The sequence below is a fragment of the Bison bison genome, unplaced genomic scaffold (assembly GCF_000754665.1).
Source record: "Bison bison bison isolate TAMUID 2011002044 unplaced genomic scaffold, Bison_UMD1.0 scf7180017864519, whole genome shotgun sequence".
Classification (NCBI taxonomy): Eukaryota; Metazoa; Chordata; class Mammalia; order Artiodactyla; family Bovidae; genus Bison; species Bison bison.
The window spans coordinates 300,479-325,494 of NW_011495072.1; the positions used below are offsets into that span (position 1 = coordinate 300,479).

The 25,016-nt window shown below is 41.1% G+C and overlaps 1 protein-coding gene across 3 annotated transcripts in view; it reads left to right on the forward strand.

Annotated features, from left to right (window-relative positions):
• MAPK9 (mitogen-activated protein kinase 9) overlaps nucleotides 1-23,707 on the forward strand; it is a 55,350-nt gene extending 31,643 nt beyond the window's left edge. The window contains exons 6-12 of one of the 3 annotated variants that reach the window (XM_010830672.1): nucleotides 9,394-9,559; nucleotides 11,002-11,073; nucleotides 14,511-14,693; nucleotides 16,106-16,230; nucleotides 17,895-17,958; nucleotides 19,193-19,264; nucleotides 20,639-23,707. In XM_010830672.1, the coding sequence (XP_010828974.1) occupies nucleotides 9,394-9,559; nucleotides 11,002-11,073; nucleotides 14,511-14,693; nucleotides 16,106-16,230; nucleotides 17,895-17,958; nucleotides 19,193-19,264; nucleotides 20,639-20,655 (699 nt within the window). In that variant the 3' untranslated portion in view covers nucleotides 20,656-23,707. The remainder of the gene's footprint in view (nucleotides 1-9,393; nucleotides 9,560-11,001; nucleotides 11,074-14,510; nucleotides 14,694-16,105; nucleotides 16,231-17,894; nucleotides 17,959-19,192; nucleotides 19,265-20,638) is intronic. The other 2 variants (XM_010830671.1, XM_010830673.1) reach the window with 2 other exon arrangements.
• The last annotated feature ends 1,309 nt before the right edge of the window (nucleotides 23,708-25,016 follow it).

Genomic DNA, 25,016 nt, shown 5'->3' on the forward strand with positions numbered 1-25,016 from the left:
CTTCTGTGGGGATCTGAGAGGTCTGCCTTTACCTTCCTGCGAACCTTCCCCCCCCCACCCCCATCCCCTGAAAATCCGTCAGCATCCTGCTCCCTACCCCATCCTGCCTTCTGCAGTACTTGTCATTCAATTCCGCAGCCCTTTCCAGAGTTGTGGTCCACATTATCTCACTGTGGGCCACTCCCTGAGGTTGGGATTACTCCACTTGGCCAAGTTGTTTATTCCTGTGTGCTGACTTCCATCCCCATAGAGCATATGAGGTTTTTCACTGAAGGCATTAGTGTGCCATGATGGCATTAGACATGCAGGAGATGCAGGGAGAAGGCCTCTGAGGAAGAACAGAAGGAGGGAGTCAGAGGAGGTGGGAAAGCTGGCGGGGGACAGCACAGTCTGACCCCTTGGCATAGAGAGGGTGTGAAGAAGGGTTGGAAGCTGTCTGTTAGAGGAATCCAGTATCTCATAGGAAAGGACCTCCTTCTCCATATGCAGTTGCTGGCCAAGAGCCGCTGCGGGACTTATGGCCTTGCCGTGAGCGGACGGGAGGCTTAGGGCACGTCAGGGGGGGTCTGTCAGTTGCACTCCCACAGGAGAGAGACAGACAGGCATTTTCACGGCTACCACTGTCCACCCCTGTCCTTCTCAGCTCTGCTTCTGCACACAGGTCAAGAGCAGGCTCCTCGTGAGCCTCCCTTCCTGAGGGGAAGAGACAAACCATAGTCCCTTTCACCAGGTGGTTGATCTCGGAGCCACAGCAGGTCATCATTCTCTGCACTGTTCATTCAAGTGTACGAGTCTGGTGGTCCAAAACAGACCCCGTGGTCCATGCAGCAGTCATCTTCCCAGTCCTCAAGTATGTGACTGGAACTGATACACTCGACAGTTGATACTCCTGGCAGATTGACCCCTGCGTTTGTTCTTTGGTCTGGAGTTGAGTTATCTTGATTGGCAAAGCCAAGTGGAAACGTGAAACTGCCGTCCCCAAGATAGTACATCAAAAACGGTATTGAACTCGGAGATGGGGGAGAATGGAGGAGATTACCGCCACCATTAGAACCTAAAAATGTCAGGGTGGTGGTCCCTCCTAGCTCAGTTTAATTCACTAGTCCAGCCCTTGAAGAAACTAGATGGATGCTAGAGAATGTCGACCACCGAGACTTAGCTGACCAGGGGTCCTGATTGTAGCTGCTGTACTGGACACGGTGTTGTTGCCAGAGCAGATTAATAAGGCCTTAGGTGTGTCATATAGTCATTGATTAGGCAAATGCATTCTCCCATACTGATTAGATAAGAGGATCAGAAACCATGTGAGACGGACACCAGTCTTTCACAGTTTTGCCCAGGCCTGTGTCATAATATAGTTGGAAGAGATCTCCATTTATTAGCTGGCCTCCATGACCACCCCCTACCACCAGCTGGGGGAGGCATGATGATGTTGTTTTGAGTCTTTGACTTTCAGTGTCCACTTAGAACTTATGTCTAATACTTCTCCAAACGTCTGCTTCAGCTCCTGTCCCCAGATACAATCATCCGAGTAAGCGGTCATAGGTACATGTGAGGAAGTCAGGTCGGTGGACAGTTGTTAAACTTCTTCAGTCAGCGGGTTCTAGATGGAGAGCTGATGAGGGATGACGACACCCTCGGCCTCGACTCCTCTGCTCCTGTCCTTGTCTGGTTACAGGTGTTTCGTATACCCTTGTTGGCTGCTGCAGGGATGCCTCCCCATACTCTGTGCGTCAAGCCCCCAGATTTAGGTCTCATTTGTATTTTACTGTGTATTTCTTGTTTTCCTTCTTTGGGATGGTTTTCAGGATTTGAAGGGGCAGAATCGTCTTTACTCTGCCATCTTCAAACTACAAGTCCACTTCCTTTGTGGAAAGCTGCTTCTGGTTGTGTGTGGAGACTGATGGGGCCGTGTGTGTGGGGAACCCTCAGAAGCCCCGGGACCTCTTTAGGCACCTTCCCTTGCCTCCCAACACGGCCACCTCTACCATTCCGGTCAGGATAAAATCCACACCTCTCCACAGCTTGATCCACAGGTTTGCATTTGACTGTCATAGTTGTCCAGTAGATGGCAGTAAAGTCCGTCTTTACTTGGACGGCAGTCGGTCCAACAAAATCTACCTCTTGTGACAGGTAGACGTGGCTGGCATGGGCTTGTTTTCTAACCACACAGCAGTTCACCAGGCTGGATGACACTACTCTGGTCATCCTCGTTCGTGTGGCTGTGTTAGTTCAAGGCCAGGCTGGATTTCAGGGACTGCTGGGTGGTCAAGTATGTTGTTAAGTCATATCGCTAAGTCATGTCCAGCTCTTTGCAAGCCCGTGGACTATAGCACGCCAGGTTCCTCTGTCCTCCACTATCTCCTCGAGTTTGCTCAAATTCATGTGCATTGAATCAGTGGTGCTATCTAACCATCTCTTCCTGTACCACCCCCTTCTTTTGTTTTCAGGCTTTCCGAGCATCAGGATCTTTTCCAGTGAGTCAGCTCTTTGCATCAGGTGTCCAAAGTATTGGAGCTTCACCTTCAAAATCTGTCCTTCCAATGAATATTCAGAGTTGATTTCCATTAGGATTGACTGTCTCATCTCCTTGCAGTCTGACGGACTCTAAAGAGTCTTCTTCAGCACTACAATTAGAAAGCATCATTTCTTTGGCGCTCAGCTGTCCTTATAGTCCAACTCTCACATCCATACATGACTACTGGAAAACCCATAGCTTTTATTATGTGGACCTTTGCTGGCAAAGTGATGTCTTTCCTATTTAATATGCTGTCTAGGTTTGTCACAGCTTTCCTTTCAGGGAGTAAGCACCTTCTAATTTCATGGCTGCAGTCACTGTCTGCAGTGATTCTGGAGCCCAAGAAAAGAAATTCTGTCACTGCTTCCACTTTTTCCCCTTCTGTTTGCCATGAAATGATGGGACCGGACACCATAATCTTAGTTTTTTTTTATGTTCAGTTTCAAGCAAGCTTTTTCACCCTCATCAAGAGGCTCTTTAGTTCCTCTTCACTTTCCCCATCAGAGTGATATCATGTGCATGTCTGAAGTTCTTGATATTTCTCCTGGCAATCTTGATTCCAGCTTGTGATTCTTCCAGCCTGGCATTTCCATGATGTACTCTGCATATTATAAGCAGGGTGACAGTAGACAGCCTTGTTGTACTCCTTAACAAATTTGGAACCAGTCACTTACTCCATGTAAGGTTCTGATTATTGCTTCTTGGCCTACATACAGATTTCTCAGGACACAGGTAAGGTGGTCTGGTATCCCCATCTCTTTGAGAATTTTCCACAGTTTGTTGTGATCACACAAAGGTTTTAGCATAACCCAAGAAGCAGAAGTAGATTGTTTTTTTGGAACTCCCTTGCTTTCTCCATGATCCATTGAATGTTGACAATTTGGTCTCTGGTTCCTCTGCCTCTTTGAAACCCAGCTTGTACATCTGGAAGTTCTCATTTCACATACTGCTGAAGCCTAGCTTGAAGGATTTTGAGCATAACCTTGCTAGGATGTGAAATGTGTGCAATTGTATGGTAGTTGGAACATTCTTTGGCATTGCCTTTCTTGGGGATTGGAATGAAAACTGAATTCTTCCAGTATTGTGGCCACTGCTGAGTTTTCCAAATTTGCTGCCATATTGAGTACAGCTCTGTAACAGCATCAGAGTGTGATGCTTCCTAAGGCCCACTTGACTTCACACTCCAGGGTGTCTGGCTCTAGGTGAGTAACCACACTATCATGGTTATCCTGGTCATTAAGATGTTTTTTGTATAGATCTTCTGTGTATTCTTGCCACCTCTTCCTAATCTCTTCTGGTTCTGTTAGGTCCTTAATGGTAAGGATTTTCTGTCCTTTATCATCCCCATCCTTGCAAAAGATGTTCCCTTGATATGTCCAGTTTTCTTGAAGAGATCTCTAGCCTTTCCTGTTCTATTGTTTTCCTCTATTTCTTTGCATTGCTCATTTAAGAAGGCGTTCTTATCCCTCCTTGCCATTCTTTGGAACTCTGCATCAGTTGGGTCTATCTTACCCTTTCTCCCTTGCCTTTTTTTGCTTTTCTTCTTTCCTCCGTTATTTGTAAGGCATCCTCAGACAACAACTTTGCCTTCTCACATTTCTTTTTCTTTAGGATGGTTTTGGTCACTGTCTCCTATACAATGTTATAAACCTCCATCCACAGTTCTTCAGCACTCTGTCTACCAGATCTAATCCCTTGAATCTATTCATCACGTCCCCTGTATAATCATAAAGGGTTTGATTTAGATCTACCTGAATGGCCTAGTAGTTTTCCCTACTTCAATTTAACCCTGAATTTTGCAATTAGGAGCTCATGATCTGAGCCACAATCAGCTGCAAGTCTTGTTTTTACTGACTGTATAGAGCTTCTCCATCTTTGGCTTCTAAGAACATAATCAAATTTTGATATTGACCATCTGGCAATATCCATATGTAGAGTAGTCTTTTTTGGGTTTTTGAGAAAGGGTGTTTGCTATGATGAGCACATTCTTATGACCAAACTCTGTTAGCCTTTGCCCTGCTTCATTTTGTACTCCAAGGCCAAACGTGCCTGTTATTCCGGGTATCTCTTGACTTCCTACTTTTGCATTCCAATCCTCTGTGCTGAAAAGAACATCTCTTTTGGGTGTTAGTTCTAGAGGTCTTATAGGTCTTCATAGAACCGTTCAGCTCCACCTTCTTCAGCATTACTGGTTGGGCCATAGAGTTGGATTACTGTGATGCTGAATGGGTTGCCTTGGAACCCATTCAGTCATTTTTGAGACTGCACCCAAGTACTACATTTTCGACTTTCTTGTTGAATATGAGGGCTATTCCATTTCCTCTAAGGTATTCTCGCCCGCAGTAGTAGATAGAATGGTCATCTGAATTAAATTCACCCATTCATGTCTGACTTCCTACTTTACATGCAAAAGTAGAAAGTTAAGAGATACCTGGAGTAACAGGCAAATTGGGCCTTGGAGTACAAAATGAAGCAGGTCAAAAGCAAACAGAGTTTTGCCAAGAGAACACACTAGTCATAGCAAACAGCCTTTTCCAACAGCACAAGAGAAGACTCTACACATGGACATCACCAGATGGTCAATACCGAAATCAGATTGATTATATTCTTTGCAGCCGAAGATGGAGAAGCTCTGTACAGTCAGCAAAAACAAGATTGGGAGCTGACTGTGGCTCAGATCATGAACTCCTTATTGCTAAATTCAGACTGAAGAAAGTAGAGAAAACCACTACACCATTCAGGTATGACCTAAATAAAATCCCTAAGGATTATACAGCGGAAGTGACAAATAGATTCAAGGGATTAGATCTGATAGAGTGCCTGATGAACTATGGACAGAGGTCCGTGACATTGTGCAGGAGGCAGTGATCAAGATCATCCCCAAGAGAAAGAATGCAAAAAGGCAAAATGATTGTCTGAGGAGACCTTACAAATAGCTGAGAAAAGAAGAGAAGCAAAAGGCAAATGAGAAAAGGAAAGATATACCCATTTGAATGCACAGTTCCAAAGAAGAGCAAGGAGAGATAAGAGAGCCTTTCTGAGTGATCAATACAAAGAAATAGAGGAAACCAGTAGAGTGGGAAAGACTAGAGATTTCTTCATGAAAATTAGAGATACCAAGGGAACATTTCATGCAAAGATGGGCACAATAAAGTACAGAAATGGTATGAACCTAACAGAAGCAGAAGATATTAAGAAGAGGTGGCAAGAATACACAGAAGAACTATACAAAAAACATCTTCATGACCCAGATAACCACGATGGTGTCATCACTCACCTAGAGCGAGACAGCCTGGAATGCAAAGTCAAGTGGGCCTTAGGAAGCATCACTATGAACAAAGCTAGTGGAGGTGATGGAATTCCATTTGAGCTATTTCAAATCCTAAAAGATGATGCTGTGAAAGTGCTGCACTCAATATGGCAGCCTGTTTTGAAAACTCAGCAGTGGCCACAGGACTGAAAAAGGTCCTTCATTTCAGTCCCAAAGAAAGCCAATGTGAAAGAATGCTCAAACTACTGCACAATTGCACTCATCTCACACACTAGCAAAGTAATGCTGAAAATTCTCCAAGCCAGATTTCAACAGTATGTGAATCATGAACTTCCAGATGTTCAAACCAGATTTACAAAAGGCAGAGGAAACAGAAATTGACAACATCTATTGGATCACATCAAAAAAGCAAGAGAGTTCCAGAAAAACATCCGCTTTATTGACTACACCAAAGCCTTTGACTGTGTGGATCACAACAAACTGTGGAAAATTCTTCAAGAGATGGGACTACCAGACCACCTGACCTGCCTCCTAAGAAATCTGTATGCAGGTCAAGAAGCGACAGTTAGAACTGGACATGGAACAACAGACTGGTTCCAAATAGGAAAAGGAGTATGTCAAGGCTGTATATTGTCACCCTGCTTATTTAACTTATATTCAGAGAAATGCTGGGCTGGATGAAGCACAAGCTGAAATCAAGATTGCTGGGAGAAATATCAATAACCTCAGATATCCAGATGAACCAGGCTTATGGCAGAAAGCGAAGAAGCACTAAAGAGCCTCTTGATGAAAGTAGAAGAGGAGAGTAAAAAAGTTGGTTTAAAGCTTAACATTCAGAAAACTAAGATCATGGCATCCAGTCCCATCACTTCATGGCAAATAGATGGGGAAACAATGGAAACAGTGACAGACTATTTTCTTGGGCTCCAAAATCATTGCAGATGGTTACTGCAGCCATGAAATTAAAAGACACTTGCTCCTTGGAAGAAAAGTTATGCCCAACCTAGACAGCATATTAAAAAGCAGAGATATTACTTTGCCAACAAAGGTCCATATAATCAAAGCTATGGTTTTTCCAGTAGTCATGAATGAATGTGAGAGTTGGACTATAAAGAAAGCTGAGTGCCGAAGAACTGATGCTTTTGAACTGTGGTATTGGAGAAGACTCTTGAGAGTCCCTTGGACAGCAAGGAGATCCATCCAGTCAATCCTAAAGGAAATCAGTCCTGAATATTCATTGGAAGGGCTGATGCTGAAGCTGGAGCTCCAGTACTTTGGCCACCTGATGGGAAGAACTGACTCATTGGAAAAGACCCTGATGCTGGGAAGGATTGAAGGCAGGAGGAGAAGGGGACAACAGAGGATGAGATGGTTGGATGGTGTCACCGATTCTATGGACATGAGTTTGAGTAAGCTCCGAGAGTTGGTGATGGACAGGGAAGCCTGGCATGCTACAGTCCATGAGGTCGCAAAGAATCGGACACAACTGTGCAACTGATCTGAACTGATTCCTGTCTGTTTTAGTTCACTGATTACTAAGATGTCAGTGTTCAATCTTGTCATTTCCTGCTTGATCATCTCCAATTTATCTTGACTCATGGACCTAACATTCTGGCTTCCTATACAGTATTGTTCTTTACAACATCAGGCATTACTTTCACCACCAGGCATATTCACAACTGAGTGTCGTTTCCAGTTGGCCTAGCCACATCATTCTTTCTAAAGCTATTGTTAATTGCCCTTTGCTCTTCCCCGGTAGCATACTGGACACCTTCGAATCTGGGGGCTCATCTTCCGGTGTCACATCTCTTTGTCTTTTTATATGGTCCATGGGGTATAAAAAGGAGAATCTCCTTGGAAAGAGGGGGCTGGCAGGCTACAGTCCACGGGGTTGCAAAGAGTTGAACACGACTGAGCGACTAAGCGCAATTTGTATCCTGAAATACCCGTTCTTCCCATATTCTTTAGTTCTAAAAACGGAACCTAGGAACAAATTGGTTTGTTTTTCCTTAGCTGCATTACTGCCTCCTCACAGGAAAAGGTTGCTGGTTTGAGTGTGGTGCCTATTCTTCCCATGCTTTCTTTTGTGCAGCCTCAAAGCTGTGGGTGGGGTTGGCCATGCTCCCCTCAGCACTTCATGTTGGAACATGCATGGAGGAAGTGCTCTGGGACCAGCCAGGGACCAGTGCATCTGCATGGGCTTGGTAGGAGTTTTCATTATGTTTTTAAGCAATGCATAGTTATGTTATATTTTACTGAATTCTGAATTTTCAGAAAGAAAGCCCTTAGCAGTAATGAAACATAGTTTTGACTGATGTAAATTTAAATGTTTCTACTTATCCCAGTAACCTTTGGCAGCTGTCACTCAAGGCACACCTATGCCCATTGGTGACACATCAATTGGAAAGTTTCAGCCAGGTGCTGGTCCTAAAACGTCATTTACTGTGTGATGTGACTTGGCAATTTGACATTGTAGCTACACGTTGGAAGGCACTTGTCAAAATAATAGATTGTTTAGAAGTCATAGTTTCTAGGATGAGTTTTCAGGCCAAAGTTCCAGGCAAGAATCAAATTCCTGTAGCCTGAGGAAGGGTCTAGGATGTAGGGGATCACCATAAAGAAAGGCCCTAGAGTAACAACGAAAAAAGCTGCAGAAGTTGTGATGAGTTGTGTTGAGAGTGTGGTGGAGTGTGATGTGTACATTCACCTGCAAACATTTTCTGAGAATCTGCTGTGCCAGACTCCAGATGCTGGGAGCACAGAGAGACCTTGAGGCCTCCTTTCACAGAGCACTCACTGGGAGGGGTGAAGAAGGGACTTGAAGAGTAGTGTGTGTGCCGGGGAATGGCAGGTCCCAGGGGATGGGAAGTTCGTGTTGGTAATCGTGGGATTCTTCTTCCAAAGAAAGAAGAAGCCTTTGGGAGATTCTAGGGCCTGAGAATTCTAGCCCTGTGCTGTCCAGTATCATAGCCACTGGCCACATGAAGCTATTAAGTACTCAGAATGTGGCTATAATTATAAATAAATACTGGATTTCAAAGACAGTACCAAAAAATGTAAAATACCTCTATAATGTTTATATGTTGGTTACATTTTAGAAATGAATACTACGGAAATACACTATTGGATTAAAGAAAATATTATTAAAATGAAATCTTCCCTTTTCTAGTCACTTTTTTAAATGTAATTTAATGTAATTTACTAGAAAATGTAAGTTACACATAGGGCTTGAATTGTGCTTCTGATGGGTTGCAGGGAAGAACCGGAATGTTGGGAACTGAAGGATGACCAGGCGTGGCAGGAGGGAGGACAGGATGTTGTAGAGACTCTCAAGGATTTAAGCAGAGCAGTGTCACAAAGGCTTCCACACGGAGGATGAGGGCACCCGTCTGGCCTCTCTAGACTGCTCTTTGTGGTTTCCATTTGAGAGTTATGTTTTCCAACATGATTCTAAAATCCCAGGGTTCAATTCTGACTTTCTTCCTTCTCCCAGCGCTCTCACATACTTCAGTGGTCACTGACCTCACAAATCTTTAACCAACGTGAGATTGTTTACTTAGCATGCTTTGGTTCACTGTATTAATTTTAACCTTCTCTGTCCTAGGATCTGAAGCCTAGTAACATTGTAGTAAAGTCAGACTGCACCCTGAAGATCCTCGACTTTGGCCTGGCTCGTACAGCGTGCACCAACTTTATGATGACTCCCTATGTGGTCACACGGTATTACCGGGCACCTGAAGTCATCCTGGGCATGGGCTACAAAGAGAACGGTGAGTACAGACAGGACTGGAAGAGGCCGCAATGTTTAAAATTAGTGCTATTAGTCATCACGAGCTTTCTTCTCTTTCCTGTGAACTGTATGAAATATAATATGGAGACTGTGTTATGCATAGATTATCATGGTTCACAGATGAGAAATAATTTTATATTTCCATTGGTTAAAATTATTCACTTTTGAAATGAATATTTTGAACATTTATCAAAGTATAATATGCTTACAAAAAAAAAAATATGTGAATCCCAGGTGTGCAGCTCAGTTGGAGCACACCCATGTAACCAGCAGCATAACTGAGGCCTCCCCAGGACCCCTCTGGGTCTCAACTCCCAAGGGAAGCCATTATCCTGATTTCCAGCACCATAGATTGATTTTTCTTATTTTTGAACTAGATATAAATGGAATAATACAGCATGTGCTTTTTGTGTGTAAAATTGGTGTGTTTTTTTTTTTTAACAGCAAAACTTATTCTAGCAATATCAGAGCTCTTTGAAACTTAGCTTTTGAAAAATTTGTCAAAAAGAACTAAATCACACTTACTTATTAAAAAAAAAAAAAGGAGTCTGAAAGTTTGCCTAAGTCATCTGAAATGAGCTGAGCTTCAAGTTTATCCAGATGTTTTAGAACTTGTGCTCCCGTTCAGAGAGACACGAGTCTGTGGCCTTCCAGTCCTCTATGGCCAGGGGAGGAAATTCGGTCCCGTTAGCGTCTCTAACCCCACCTACACCAGCACTGAAGAGCTCTCTGTCTGGGCCTCTGAGGCCTTGATTCAGCTGGGCCCCGCAGAGGAGGGGGAACAGCCAGAAGCTGAGGCGCCCCTGGCCCTCGCCTGGAACCCAAACAAGCCTGGCCCTGTGGGGCCCCGCTGCCTTGCCAGTTTAGAAATGGATCATTCTGGAGACATGGTGTTCATATTTCACACGAGTCCTACTAACAAGCTGAGTCTGTCTGTGTTTGGGAGGGGATTTGAGAGAAGACATGCATGGGGGCGGTCTCTGGCTGCTTTTAATCACCTGGTGTTTGGTAGTGGACATCTGGTCTGTCGGGTGCATCATGGCAGAAATGGTCCTCCATAAAGTCCTGTTCCCAGGAAGAGACTGTATCCTTCACAGGGAGATACCCGGTGCTGACCACAAGGCCGGGAGCCGGGGTGGGCTCGTGCCTGGAAACAGCTTTCTGGGGACAGGCACTCCTAATTTCTGGGACTTTGTCTTTGAAGCTGTAAAGTATTGGACTCTTTGGCACTGAAAGCCAAGATTGCTGCAAACTGAAAGCCAAAATAGAGGTCAGCAATCGTTCATACTGTCTAAAACAGTTCACCCTTAACTGCCCGTTTATTTTCCATATTTATGTGTTTAGTGCACTGTTAGAAATCTTTTCCTCACCTTTGTTTTGTTCATGGCACTTCATAATTTTGTCATTTCACTTTATTTTCAGTTGATATCTGGTCAGTGGGTTGCATCATGGGAGAGCTGGTGAAAGGTTGTGTGATATTCCAAGGCACTGATCGTATCCTTCCCGGGGACCTTCCCGGCCATGTTTTCCATAAATACCAAAGGCAACAGGAGCTCAAAAGGAAAATGTCGTAATTCTAGACTGTATTCTAAGGAGGTCTTGATTATATTTGTTAAATTAGTGTCACAGATCAAATGGCTCAATTTTATGTTTTCTCTTTTACTTGACTTAACAATTTTATTAACACATAGAATTAAGTTAAACCAATTTATATTCTTAATTTTGTTAAAAATAGCTTATAAGAAATGCATTTATTCTTTGACAAATGTATTCTGCTGTTTAAACGAAAATACTATTTAGTTAATTAATTTAACTATTTAGGGAGTTGTCTAAATTTAATAGGCCAATATTCTTATGTAATTTGTTCAATAGACTATTTCATCAGTTACCAGGATGCAATAGAATATTTTCCTCCAAAGTAAGAACTGAAGCATGCTACATAAGACCTAAAGGGAAAAGTTTGTGAGGAACAATATTTGCTAAATTTTTTGTTTGTTACTCTTCTGACATTTTGTAGAAAATTTTAGAAGATCCACTTAGATGGTTATTTTGTGACTTCCCCAGTGGGGAAGTCTAAATAAATATAAAATGCAAAAGGTTAACTTATACTGTGGTCAGCAAATCCTATTATGATATGTAGCATAAGGAAGAGTAGATATATAATAGTTTCAATAGCTTTTTCTCATATTCCTCATGTTCTTCCATCTTCAATATTTTTTACTCTAACTTAGTTCTTCACATAGACCCTTTTTCATTTGTGTTCTCTCCACCTAAAATTTTCATTAGTCTTTTGATTTTATTTTTTTGTTATGAAAGCTTAAAGTAGTCTCTGCTGGCAGATTGATGGTTATCTTTAAGAGAAATTAAGTTGTATAGTCAATGTTTTATATATATTTTATTAATTTTCATTTTTATGATTTTATGAGGGTGATTTTCTTGCAATATAAATCTTCACAACACAAACTTGAAATGAAAAAATTTTATCCCTAGCATTTTATTTACCTTCCTTAATAGTTTTCACATCACAGATTTTATGTGAAGTTAAACATAGCATTTTATTTTGTTCTAATACATTCTCTAGCAATTTTTCATAGCCTTACCTTAGATTCAGTTGTTTCAAACTGTAAATAGGAGATATTTAATTTGCAAATAAAGTCAATATAAAAAGGAAAAGTTGATGTATTCTAAAGATACATTTATTTATTATGCCAAGCTACGAGGCTTGTAGGATCTTGGTTCCCCAGTCGGGGATTGAAACCACACCCTCAGCAGTGAAAGTACCGAGTCCTAATCACTGGACTGTCAGGGAATTCCCTAACGATACATAATTAGAAGTGTCTACTTAACATTCAGTTTGTCTCAATTTTTAATTTATTTTGCGTCTTTCTTTTCTTAATTAACTGTGATATCTTCAGATAGTATAGATATGAAAAGTGTGGGTACTTTTTGGTGCGTTATTAAATAATGTTAAAATTCTTAGTTTACATATTAACATCTTATAGTATCTGTAATAATAATTTTATGTATAAGGTCATCTAATGTCATCCTTAGAACACACACAGAGATTAGCATCATTTTCCAAAGACAATTTTGCTCTTTTTTCAAACATTAGATAGAAGAAGATTCTGGAAACCAGACTGCAGTTGTCAGAGATTTGTTTTAGGTTCATAAGCAAAGGTAGAAAAGAAGTCCTCGTGGCTTATAAGAAAGAGAAAGCTTCTGCCAGGTACCCCTCAGAAAGCACGGGGCCCTGGAGGCCCAGCAGCAGATTACTGAGGGGGGCACGTGGACACTGTCACAAAGCTGAGGACTGAGAGCTGAGGGGCGCCCATCTGCAACTGTGACGGGCACAGTTTTCATGAAATGATGGGTGAAAAGAATGGTTAAGAGAGCATGGCACGTTGGGAATTAAAGATATAAACAACTCTGTATTGCTGCAAATGGGAACGGTAGCTAAGCTACGGAAGTTCAAAGGAAAGTGACTGTTGTTTTAAGATGAGAGGGAAAAAAATTATGTTTGACTAGTGATGGAAAGTTCCAGTGGAGAGCAAAATGGTGATGGTATACCAAGAAGAAGAAAGACATTACAGGAGACGAGAGGGCCTCCTCCTTTGTCCTTTGAAGAACATGTGTTTGTTCCCTAGGTTCTTTCACAGTAATGTCACTTTATTTTTCTAAGACATACCTCAATTAATAACTTTTTAAAGATTCTGTTTATTTATTTGATTCCTCTGGTTTGTGTTCTCTTATATAATGTTTATGGTTTTAGAATCACTTTCCACATTCATCTTGCCAGTTATCTCAAGCTCCCAGAAAAAGAGACAAAGCTGGCCTTGTCTGCATTTTACAAATAGGAAGATGAGACCCAAGGGAGATTGACTGCCTGACACCTAGTGAGTGACTAACACACAGTGGAGTCTGAAACCTAGGTCATGTACTTTGAAAGGAAATAAAACACACTCATTTATATTGCAATGATAGCCAGAGTCAGTGCCAAGTAAAACTTAATGACCTGTCAAAGCTGTCGCTGCTCAGTGGGAGCCCAGCTACAGTGGGAGATGACATGATGAGGGCTCAGAAAGTCCAGAGTCCCAGCTCCCGCCCCCTCCCTCATGCACCCCATCCTGCCAAGCCCACAAGGTGGTTCCCAGCCGTAAATTGAGCAGTCAGTTGGTTCTGTCTATCTCAGGGAGCTTTATGTCTAACACAGCTTTATTAAGAGAAGTGGAGGTGTGAAAGTCGCTCAGTCGTGTCCAACTCTTTGCAAACCCATGGACTGTAGAGTCCATGGAATTCTCCAGGCCAGAATACTGCAGTGTGTAGCCTTTCCCTTCTCCAGAGAATCTTCCCAACCCAGGGATCGAACCCAGGTCTCCCGCATTGCAGGCAGATTCTTTACCAGCTGAGCCACACAGGAAGCCCAAGAATACTGAAGTGGGTAGCCTATCCCTTCTCCAGCGGATCATCCCGACCCAAGAATCGAACCAGGGTCTCCTGCATTGCAGGCGGATTCTTTACCAACTGAGCTATCAGGGAAGCTCGTTATTGTGAGAACTGATTTCAATTTGCCTACATAATTATTACCTACTTTCATGTTTAAGCCTTTCAGTCATAGGTATTCTTCAGCTTCAAGATAACTTTATTTTGATCTAGAATAGGAAGCCATAAAGACTTCATTGTGTTGATGTAATAAACTGTGACCAGAGTTTATATGGTGCAGAGCTTATTTGTTGTTTTTTTTTTTTAATAGTCTTAACTAGGAACCCAAACCTTATTTGAATATTATTTCAGAATGCTTCTGCTGACCCAGTGAGCTGGCCTGATTAATTATTCATTGATAAGTATAATTTAAGTTTCTCTTTGAATGATGCAACTTTATGTAATATGAATATAAGGCATTTCAGTTGTATTTTCCTCAAGAGACTCCTTAGATATTGATCAATGGAATAAAGTTATTGAGCAGCTAGGAACACCATCTGCAGATTTCATGAAGAAACTTCAGCCAACTGTGAGGAATTATGTAGAAAACAGACCAAAGTATCCTGGAATCAAATTTGAAGAACTCTTTCCAGATTGGATATTCCCATCAGAATCTGAACGAGACAAAATTAAAAGTAAGATATCCTTTTTTCTTATACTTGTTTTCATAATCTGGTGAAGCTTTTTTATGTTTGCATTCTAAAATCTGTGAAAACTGAAAGATGAAATAGTTGAAAACCCTCAAAGTCATTTATAGGCTAGAATGAAGGCATTTCAGAAAGAAAGCTTAATGACCTAGAAGTTTTGTCCTCAATAAAGGGGACAAAACTGAAGCCTCTGGTCAAAATATTTACACAGTCCAAAGATTCTTATATTAGTTACAGCAAATGGAATTCAAACTGTTACCAGGTATAAAGAATACTTGAATAAAGATTGTCACCCATTTGAAGAGTCAGAAATTTTAAAAGGCCTTCTCCCCTTATCCTGTGCCCATCACATTTTAATGTGTTTAAGGGAAAAGAATAGATTTGATTTTCTCTGCATCAAGACAAACTGTGCCTCATTCAGAAGAGTTCCATCTCTCCTTTGCCTGCACATGTGAACTTTGTTTGGTTTTGGTATTCATTTGGCTGTCTTGGGTCTTCGCTGTGGCGTCTGGGGTCTTGGGTTTCACGTGCAAGTTCTCAGGTGGAGCATGTGGGGTCTAGTTCCCTGACCAGGGGTTGAACCTGGGCCCCTGCACGGGACTGCAGTGTCTCAGCAACTGGAGCACCAGGGAGGTCCCACCTGTGAATTTTAATTGCTGAAACCTAGGTGAGCCTTGTATTTAACCAAGTTATTGAACTTGTTAAATTTTTTTCTAGCTACTAATCTCTAGATTTTTTTTCTTTCTAAGTGTACATTGTATACAGGTAGGCAAAACAGAGGGCTTCCCTGGTGGCTCAGTCAGTAAAGAATCCGCCTGCAGTGCAAGATACTGGGCTTGATCACTGGATTGGAAAGATCATCTGGAGAAGGGAATGGCTATCCACTCCAGTGTTCTTGCCTGAAAAATCCCAAGAAGCGAGGAGCCTGGTGGGCTACAGTCCGTGGGGTTGCAAAGAGTCGAACACGACTGAGAGACTAAGCACAGCACAGGCAAAGCAGAGAGATCTGTGAACTGTTCTATATGATGCAAATATGAAGTCATTGTGTGGCTTAGTCTGTTCATCAAGAGAAAAGGCTTGCCCCTGCTTCATGCCTGCCCTCTCTGCAGTGCCACGCTCAGCCTAGCTCCTGTATCCTCCCTGCCCATGGCTTGTCAGCCTTATGCCCTGTCCTCCTCCCCTCCCATACTCAGGCCAAAAGCGCCTTTGAAAGCCTGGTTTGTAGGAAATGGCTGCTTGATTTACTCTTAAAGAAAGAGACTAATACTCCTGAATTTATCACCAGTTTCTCAGAGTTAGTATATTTTTGTTCTGTCTGTGCTGTCACATTTAGTTCTTTATTGTGTGATTCTCCGGTTAAAATTGTTACTTTATTAATCTAATATTTGTTTTTACCCTAGCAAGTCAAGCCAGAGACTTATTATCAAAAATGTTAGTGATAGATCCCGACAAGCGAATCTCTGTAGATGAAGCTTTGCGTCACCCTTATATCACTGTTTGGTATGACCCTGCTGAAGCAGAAGCGGTAAGCATCTATTTTGAAAAGACTTGTGTGTAAAGGCAGGGCATACATTTCCCTGGATCTTCTGTCTGTCTGTCTGAAATGGCTACACAAAGATTTAAGGTTAAAAGGATTCCTGATTACTTTGAGGCCATATCAGTTCAGTTCAGTCGCTCAGTTGTGTTCAACTCTTTGTGACTCCATGAATCACAGCACACCAGGCCTCCCTGTCCATCACCAACTCCCGGAGTTCACTCAGACTCATGTCCATCGAGTCAGTGATGCCATCCAGCCATCTCATCCTCTGTCGTCCCCTTCTCCTCCTGCCCCCAATCCCTCCCAGCGTCAGAGTCTTTTCCAATGAGTCAGTTCTTCACATGACGTGGCCAAAGTACTGGAGTTTCAGCTTTAGCATCACTCCTTCCAAAGAAATCCCAGGGCTGATCTCCTTCAGAATGGACTGGTTGGATCTCCTTACAGTCCAAGGGACTCTCAAGAGTCTTCTCCAATACCACACTTCAAAAGCATCAATTCTTCGGTGTTCAAAAGCATCAATTCTTCGGTGCTCAGCTTTAGCCGGGGTCAAACCCCTTTTAGGACTCCTTACTGGGGCTGAACTCCAAGTACCTCAGGAGTGAACATGCTTATGCTGTGGTGATATAGTTGTCTTCATTTATGTCAATGCTGATGTGTGATCACAATATCACCTTTTTTAGGCATCCATTTGTGTACCTGGTACCGTACCTGGGTTTTGCTTTTATTATCTTGTTTAGGTATCCAGTCAGGCTCAGAAACTTGCTGAAAATCACAGGTCTGGACGTCCTTCCCCAGAGGTACCTGTTAGAGGAGTTCCACTTCTGAGTGTGATGCTCATGTGCATTTTTCTGTAGCATCCCTGGTATGGATGGTCTTTAGTTGAAAGTGAAATAATTACATGGTGGCATGCTCATTATTGGGCTTCCCTCATAGCTCAGCTGGTAAAGAATCCGCCTGCAGTACAGGAGGCCTGGGTTCGATCCCTGGGTTGGGAAGATCCCCTGGAGAAGGGAAAGGCTACCCACTCCAGTATTCTGGCCTGGAGAATTCCAGGGACCATACAGTCCATGGGGTCACAGAGAGTCGGACACAACTGAGTGACTTTCACGTTCACGTTCACATGCTCATTATTAGGTTTTGTCCTGTGCATTTAACCACCATTTTATTCATTGTTTTATAGGAAAAGAATTTGATTTATAAACGTGATTTTAAGTAAATTTTTGAAGCAGTCCACTTAGGATTTGGGGACTGAATCTGGGAGTTCTAATAGGAAGAAATAAAAACTTGAGATATATTTTGCAGCTTCTGTATTTCCTAGCACAGTACCTTGTCCAGAATGGATCTCTAGGAAGCAGCCTGTGATTGCTAATTTTATAATTACATTTGGGCATATGTCCTTAGAGTGTAATTATTAGCAGGACTATAATAGGTCTATTTTTTGGTTAATTATTCCGTAATTATTTTGATTTTGAAACCAATGTAAATATACTTAGAAATCTTTAAGCCACATATTGAATGAAATTATATCAATATTATAAATATTTTATTTTATAATTTTTTTAAGTATTTTAGAAGTCTTACAAGTGATTCATTTTCTTCATGCCTTATTATTTTTTCAACTATTAACTTTACCTGTAAAATTTAATTTTTAGCCACCACCCCAAATTTATGATGCCCAGTTGGAAGAGAGAGAACATGCAATTGAAGAATGGAAAGGTAAAGATGGAATTTATTTTGATTGTTACACATTTCTTGAAATGGGGCAGCTTAACACTTTTTGACAGTAGCCTTTCTAAGGGAGGGGTGGAGACCCTTCAGCTCTATCCTCTCTCTTCCCACTTCCCAGTAGATGAAGAACTTGAAGATAACAAAATTAGAGAGGAACGTGTATGAATTGCATATTTGCTTCAGAAGACAAAAACAAAGGCTTTTCACACATCTCACGTTATCAAATCTTGATTTGTAGACTAAATTCAGTAAGTGTATTACACTTAACTCGATAACGTGTTGCAAACTATCGAGTAACCGCAATTCACAGGCCCCTGTAAAGCAGATATGAGAGACCCCACTGGGGTCAAGGGAACTTCTGCTGTATTTGTAAGCCTTGTAGTTATATCTGCGTTTTAAAATAAGAGTTTGGGGGAAATTGCAGATCAAAAATATGCAAATAGTTATTACCACCACTCTAACCAGACAACCCACAAGAAACTAAACCAGTAATAAAGAGGTTAAACTAAAAATATTTCATTAAAAAGCAGAATCAATAATAGCTGAGAACTGTGGTCAGCGCAAGTCAAACATGGCAGCATGTCCTGCCCAAGAGCCACTCCCTGGGCTGCAGGGAACCAGTGACCCACAGTGCACACAGCCACAGCCTCGCTCGGCACCTGCACTGTGCTGATTTTATTTCACGAATACCAAACTTGTAGGACGCTGCTAGTATCTTACCTAATAGGTAGTTCTTCTGACAAATGAACGTTGAGGAAAACTGAGATTGAAACCAAGAAAAAACTTAGGTAACTAGACCAATTTCTGGCCAATCTGGAGAAGTTTACATTTGAAGAACCACAATGGTGGAGGAAAAACTGTGCAAAAAGATGTGAGAATATCCAGTAGTTAAACTGTTCTGTTAGAGTCACTTTGCTAGTACTTTCCTCCTTCTCTTCCCCACTCCCCATGTCTCTCTTTCACTCTCTCCCTACCCTCAACTTTGTAAAACCCACTAGTGGATCCAGAGCTACCCTACTTTTATGGCCTTCATAATTGGTTGGTTGAAAAGATACAAGGAATCAAATTATATTTTGGTCTAGGTAAACTATTACTTGTCTGTCTATCACAGTTAAAAATAGCACATCACAGTGTCCTTGGAGTGGTTCCAATTTATTTGGGAGCAGGGTTTAGAGATGCAGAGAAACTGATGAAGCATTCTAACTTGCATTTCTATTTGAAGAGCTAATTTACAAAGAAGTAATGGATTGGGAAGAAAGAAGCAAGAATGGTGTTGTGAAAGATCAACCTTCAGGTTAGTGATTGCTTTAATAGTTTGATTGCATAATACTTTTCTCTCTCTATTCATTTTTTGTAAATGGCAACAGCGTGTTTTAAGTGCCACCTTGACCAGCATCGGATTTGAAAACTCCTTGTGTGAAATACTTTTCTCTTTTTGGTCTGCTCTGGTTGTGGCAGCTAACATTTTACTGATGCCAGGCAGCGAACTAACTGTTTTGTGAACATTTCTTGGTTCATCCTTGTAACAGCTACCATCATTTTCATTTATAGATAGGGGAATTGAATTGAAAGCTTTCAACGTGCATGACCTTCTTTATATTGCCCCCAACCAATTAAAAAAGAAAATTAATATGAGTCTAGATAAAGTGGAATTTGGTTTTCTTTTGAGAAAATTGTTCATACAATTCTCCTATCTTTCTGCTTGATCTTAGTGGTAGAAGTCTGACTAACAATTAGGAAGCTGTATGACTATTAGAGGCGTAATATATATGGTATTAACTTACAATACCATCTATAAGGTTCTACCTTAAACAAAACTCTTTACTTACATTTATTTCACATTTGTATTCACTCCACTCCCACTGGAAAGCACACGCACACCACACACACGTGTAAATACATATGGGGCTGTTTCTTATTCTTGAATTTTATATTCAGCATGACATGTGTCAAGTGTCTGGAGATTATATAACTTCAATAAAAATTTAGATGCTTATAGTTAACTAATCACAAATTTAAGACTGACCTCTGAGACCCTGGATGTTTTGTTTTTGTTCAAACCAGGCTAAAATATAGATAGTGGAAAACAGATTAGTTTCATTTGCCTTAAAATATCAGTTTTGGGGATTTCGAAGGCAAAAATAAAATGAACAAGAGTCCACTAAATTTTGTTCCTATTTTTTTCTTGTTTGTATCATTCCTTCTTTTAGAAAGTATTTTTTATTGCAAAAGAATTCTTCAAAGGTTGATGGTTTTTTCCTTGGATTGTTTATGATTATAATTGAAATGTCTGATGACACTTGAATCCTACTTGAACTTGAGCCTTTTGTGATACTGATAGTTTTAGGATAAATTCAACAATTTTCTTTTAATATCTTTTTAAAACCAGAAGGTATTTTTAAAGTAGTTAACATGACTATACATGTGTGTGATGTTTAGCCACCAGGAAGAAAGAGAATATTGCAGTGAAAGACAGAGGAATATTTGGGATTTTGAGCCTAAAGAAAGACTCCACAAAAAGTTCAAAATGTACAGTCGACTAACTTCTTGTTTATACTAATAGTATAGGAAACTGCAAAAGGACAGAGCTGAGAAGTGGCCTGAAGTCTCACTGCCTGGATCTGCAGCAGTGTCGTGCCTCAGATTTTATTATATTTGGTTTTCTTAGCACAGATGCAGCAGTAAGCAGCAACGCCACTCCTTCTCAGTCGTCGTCCATCAATGACATTTCATCCATGTCCACGGAGCAGACGCTGGCCTCGGACACAGACAGCAGTCTGGATGCCTCGACAGGACCCCTGGAAGGCTGTCGATGATAAGTTAGAAATAGCAAGCTTGTCATCAGCGAAGGAACTCTCACTTCCATGGGCGTGAAATACTTGGGAGTTGATGGAACCAAATAGAAAAACTCCATGTTCTGCATGTAAGAAACATGATGCCTTGCCCCTACTCAGTTGTACTAGGCTTGCCTTGCTTAGATTATAAAATGAAGCAGATTACGTCTAAAGAAAAAAAAAAATACCACACATTTAGAAATTTTGTTCAAGGTCATTTCAGGTGAGCAATTAGAATATATGAATTTTCTTTTTAAGTTGTGCGGTAATAGTGATCATTTCTCATCCTCAGTAACTGTTGGGATTTATATGCATGACACAAATGCTTGCTTGGATTTGCCCTCTAGCACTTTGGAAATCAATATTTATAAAGCCAAATAATCTTCAAGGTAGTGCTGCTTCTAGAATTGTCTCAATCCTCTTAAATAATTTTGTGTTTGTCCAGAAAAAAATAGATTTATGTGTATTAATTGGCCACCATCATATTATAATATCTTACCTTCTTTTAGGGTATGAATTAACTTTCTTTCATATTTCAGAAGGAATATAATTAAATCTATATAATGAAAAAAATGTAACTTTTCTTTAATTTGTCATGTTTTAGGCTGAGAATTATCACTGCTAAGACCAGGATACTTTGTTTTCTCTAAACTGTGTTAGTCTGGATGACTGTACATTCAGTTTTACTGCACGATAGCATTTTAAGTTTCGTTCTATGCTGCTTAAAACATATATATGTTTAAAATCCTACTACCCCATCTCTTTTTTTCTTGGTCTTCTGGACTTATTAATTTGAAGTGCTACCTAGAACTTCATCTTCTTTATTAGCCACCTAACACCCATGTCAATCATATGATGGCAAATAGATTCTTGACCCCATCACCTGCTGTTAGAGTAGAATTTTACGAAGTGATCACTAAAGATGATGGCAGTCACTTGCTGAGTGCTTGTTTTGCTTGTGCCTGGACTGGGTCCTTTCTTACCTCCTCTCGGGTAAGATACATGATTTCACAAGGCAGAGTTTCCCTCTTCCAACACAGCATTCTTCCTCGACTTCCTTTCTTTTATGAAAGAAGCCACCTGAACCCCCTTTGGTCTGTTTTAGGAAGCAAGCTGGCTCAGAATGCTGTTTGTGGTGGTTTTCCACTTTGTGGAGGCGTTTCCTGGTCCTAAGGGAAGACCTTCTGAGGGATAGGGAGGAGCTGTCCTAAAGGGCAATTACTAACTAGTAAATATTTCCTGATTTTAAGCTGCTCACCTGAAATTGATACTTTCAGACTAATATGGAAATTATTCAAGATTCAGTAAAATACTGAGTATTGAAGTGTCATTGCAGAAATGGAGTTATGATGGTCACATATGGCTACCTGTGCTCGTAATGCTTTCCCCTGGAGCTTATTCTATTGCAGATTCATATCTTTTGTTCAGTTATTTTGGAAGCTATTGGGTCAACATTGTCACATTCTATGGAATGTGTTCTGAGGAGGAACTTTGTTAAGAAAGTTTATTATAAATATATCTAAAATATATGATTCTCTCTATACCATTTGTATCTTATTGGTCTTGTCACTGGAAACTGGAACCCTTGATGAACAAAATTAATATTGAAGTAATAAATAGTTTTCTATTGTGATGTTTAGACATGTTCAGCTGTAAGATGGAATACTAACTTGGATTGGGGCAGAAACACCTGTTACATAGCTGAGGATTATTTTGGCTTCAGAGGCCTGATGGTATGGTGAAGAAGGTTACCGCTGTACATATATAAACATCTTAAAATGACCTAATACACATTCTTTAAAAAGACTTTACTAAATCTATCTTTGAAAATAAAAGGAAAGGGGAGAGTTTTAAAAATGCATTATCTGTCCTCAGCTTATGTACATGCAGCACAGGAACACGAGGGCACGTGGGAGTCCCACTGGGTGACTGTACACTCAGCCAGGTGCCGTTTATAAATGGAGCTAGGTGCCATACAGAGTGGCTTTCTGCTCACTGACTCCTCCTGTGTTCACGGAGGAAGTCCGTGATGGTGTGGACGGGTTTCCTGCCAAGACCACCTTCCACCAGCGAGTGATGAGTGCACCCTGGCAGGCCACGGTGCTGCAGCCCGCAGAGCTCCATAGAAGTACCTCACCCCAGTTCAGGGCCCTCCCTCCTGAGCTGGGGCGTGCCAGGGACCTGGTGCAATGCAGATGGTTCCACACTGCTCTCCATGGATAAATTCTGGTGTTGGATAAAGAACTGAAAAATGTGCTCAATTTTTCATCTTTTCTATTTTATTTTTGTAATTTATATTGTACACAACCCTGGAAGTAACTATTTTGGACACATATTTTTATAAACCAGGTAATTTATTATTAGCCTGGAATTTGAACTAGGTTCATTTTGTTTGTTGACTTAGTTTTTTGTTAAAAAGGAAATGACTGCCTCCCCTGTCAGGTCTTGACTTCAAGTGCAGGTTCCAGAGAGCAGACAGAGTCTGTCAGAGTAGGAGAGCATTCTAGAAGCATCCTGCTCAGTGTTGATCCACTGTGGAAACAGGAGACAGAATCAAGGCTCTGTGCTTATCTGTGCACCATGAAACTCAGAGCTGCAGTCCTGAAAGGAGAAAATGCTTGGTAGGGCCCCTTACTGACACCCAGAGTCCAAAGTTGAAACACTGAATGGCAGACTGAATCCAGATTTGATGCTGTGTAAAGTCATGGTAATGATATATGATGAGTTCATACGGTTGATTTCTAATGTAACTCCTCTGGTGTTTCATACTGGTAGTAAACACAGGTGTGACCTTTCAGATTGCATATCTCAAAAGTAACATTGCCTAATGTTTTATAATAAAATATATTACGTGTGTTTTGATTGGTGAAAATAATACAAATACATTTTAAAAGAGAAGTATATAACATGTCCAATTTTTGTGTGTTTTTAAATGACATTTGACTGTGTATTTCTACATCACCATCTCTGATTACAGATTTAACATGAACACAAGCAGATATTGGAGTGTTGTCATCTCAGTCAATATTAATAGATGTTTTTAAATTGAAAAGCAAAAGGGATTCTGTTAGATCCCTTACTGAAAATATTCTGCAACTTCCTGAAGCTAAATTTTCAAAACCACGCAGTGCAAGACTGAATATTTGGAATAATTGTTTTCTCACAAGAGTGGCCAGAAGAATCCACCGATCAGCCTTTCCTTGTATCACTTAAAATCCTTAGTGGTGCCTGTGTGCTTGTGGTTTTCTGCATGGATTAGCCTCTTTCATTCTGCTTCTGGTTTTGAGGTACTTTAGGATGTTTACTACTTAAAACCTCAGGAATAGAAGGGCGCACAGTGGCTCACTGTCTTCTTGCTAGGACTAGAATCATTCCAGATGGGTCAGTATCAGTCTTACTTTTAAAGATCTCTAGGAAAGGAGAGTGAAAGTCCTTCAGTCGCGTCTGGCTCTTGGTGACTATACAGTCATATGGAACAGGAAAACATGTCTCTTGATAATGATCTGGGCTCCATTTCTCTTTCTCCCTCTTCCCACTTTCAATGTAGATAGTACTGAAATACTTTACATTTATTGACTTAAATGGTACATACAGGTTTTTGTGGGATTTTTTTAATGGGAGGAGGTATGGTGGTGTTCAGTCACTAAGTTGCGTCCAACTCTTGATGACCCCAGGGACTGCAGCATTCCGGGCTTCCCTGTCCTTCACCATCTCCCGCAATTTGCTTAAACTCACGTCCATCAAGTCAGTGATGCCCTCCAACCATCTCATCCTCTGCTGTCCCCTTCTCCTCCTGCCTTCGATCTTTCCCAGAATCAGTATTTCAAAATAACTTACTGTATACTTTCCTGAAGATTGTATTTAAGTGGTAAGCTTACCTTTGGCAGTAAGGCAGTTATTTGATGTTTTTGGTCTTTGATCAGGAAAGTTGGTAACCAAATCAATAATAACAGTAACAAAGTGGCCAGTAACATCTCTTTGAAGCCAAATGTGACCCTGACTTAAGAGGGATATGCCTATCACAGCAGCCACTGGGCACTTGTCACTCACTGTTTCCTCAGGGCCCAGGGAGTCCTTGTGAACAAGGCTGTTTGCTCGGCCATTTCTGTGCTGTGGGTCTTTAGCATTGGAAAGGAAATTCAGAATCAATTTTCTGACCCCCTGCACAACGGTTGAGGAGGCTGCAGCCACGTCGGGAAGGGCACCACAGGG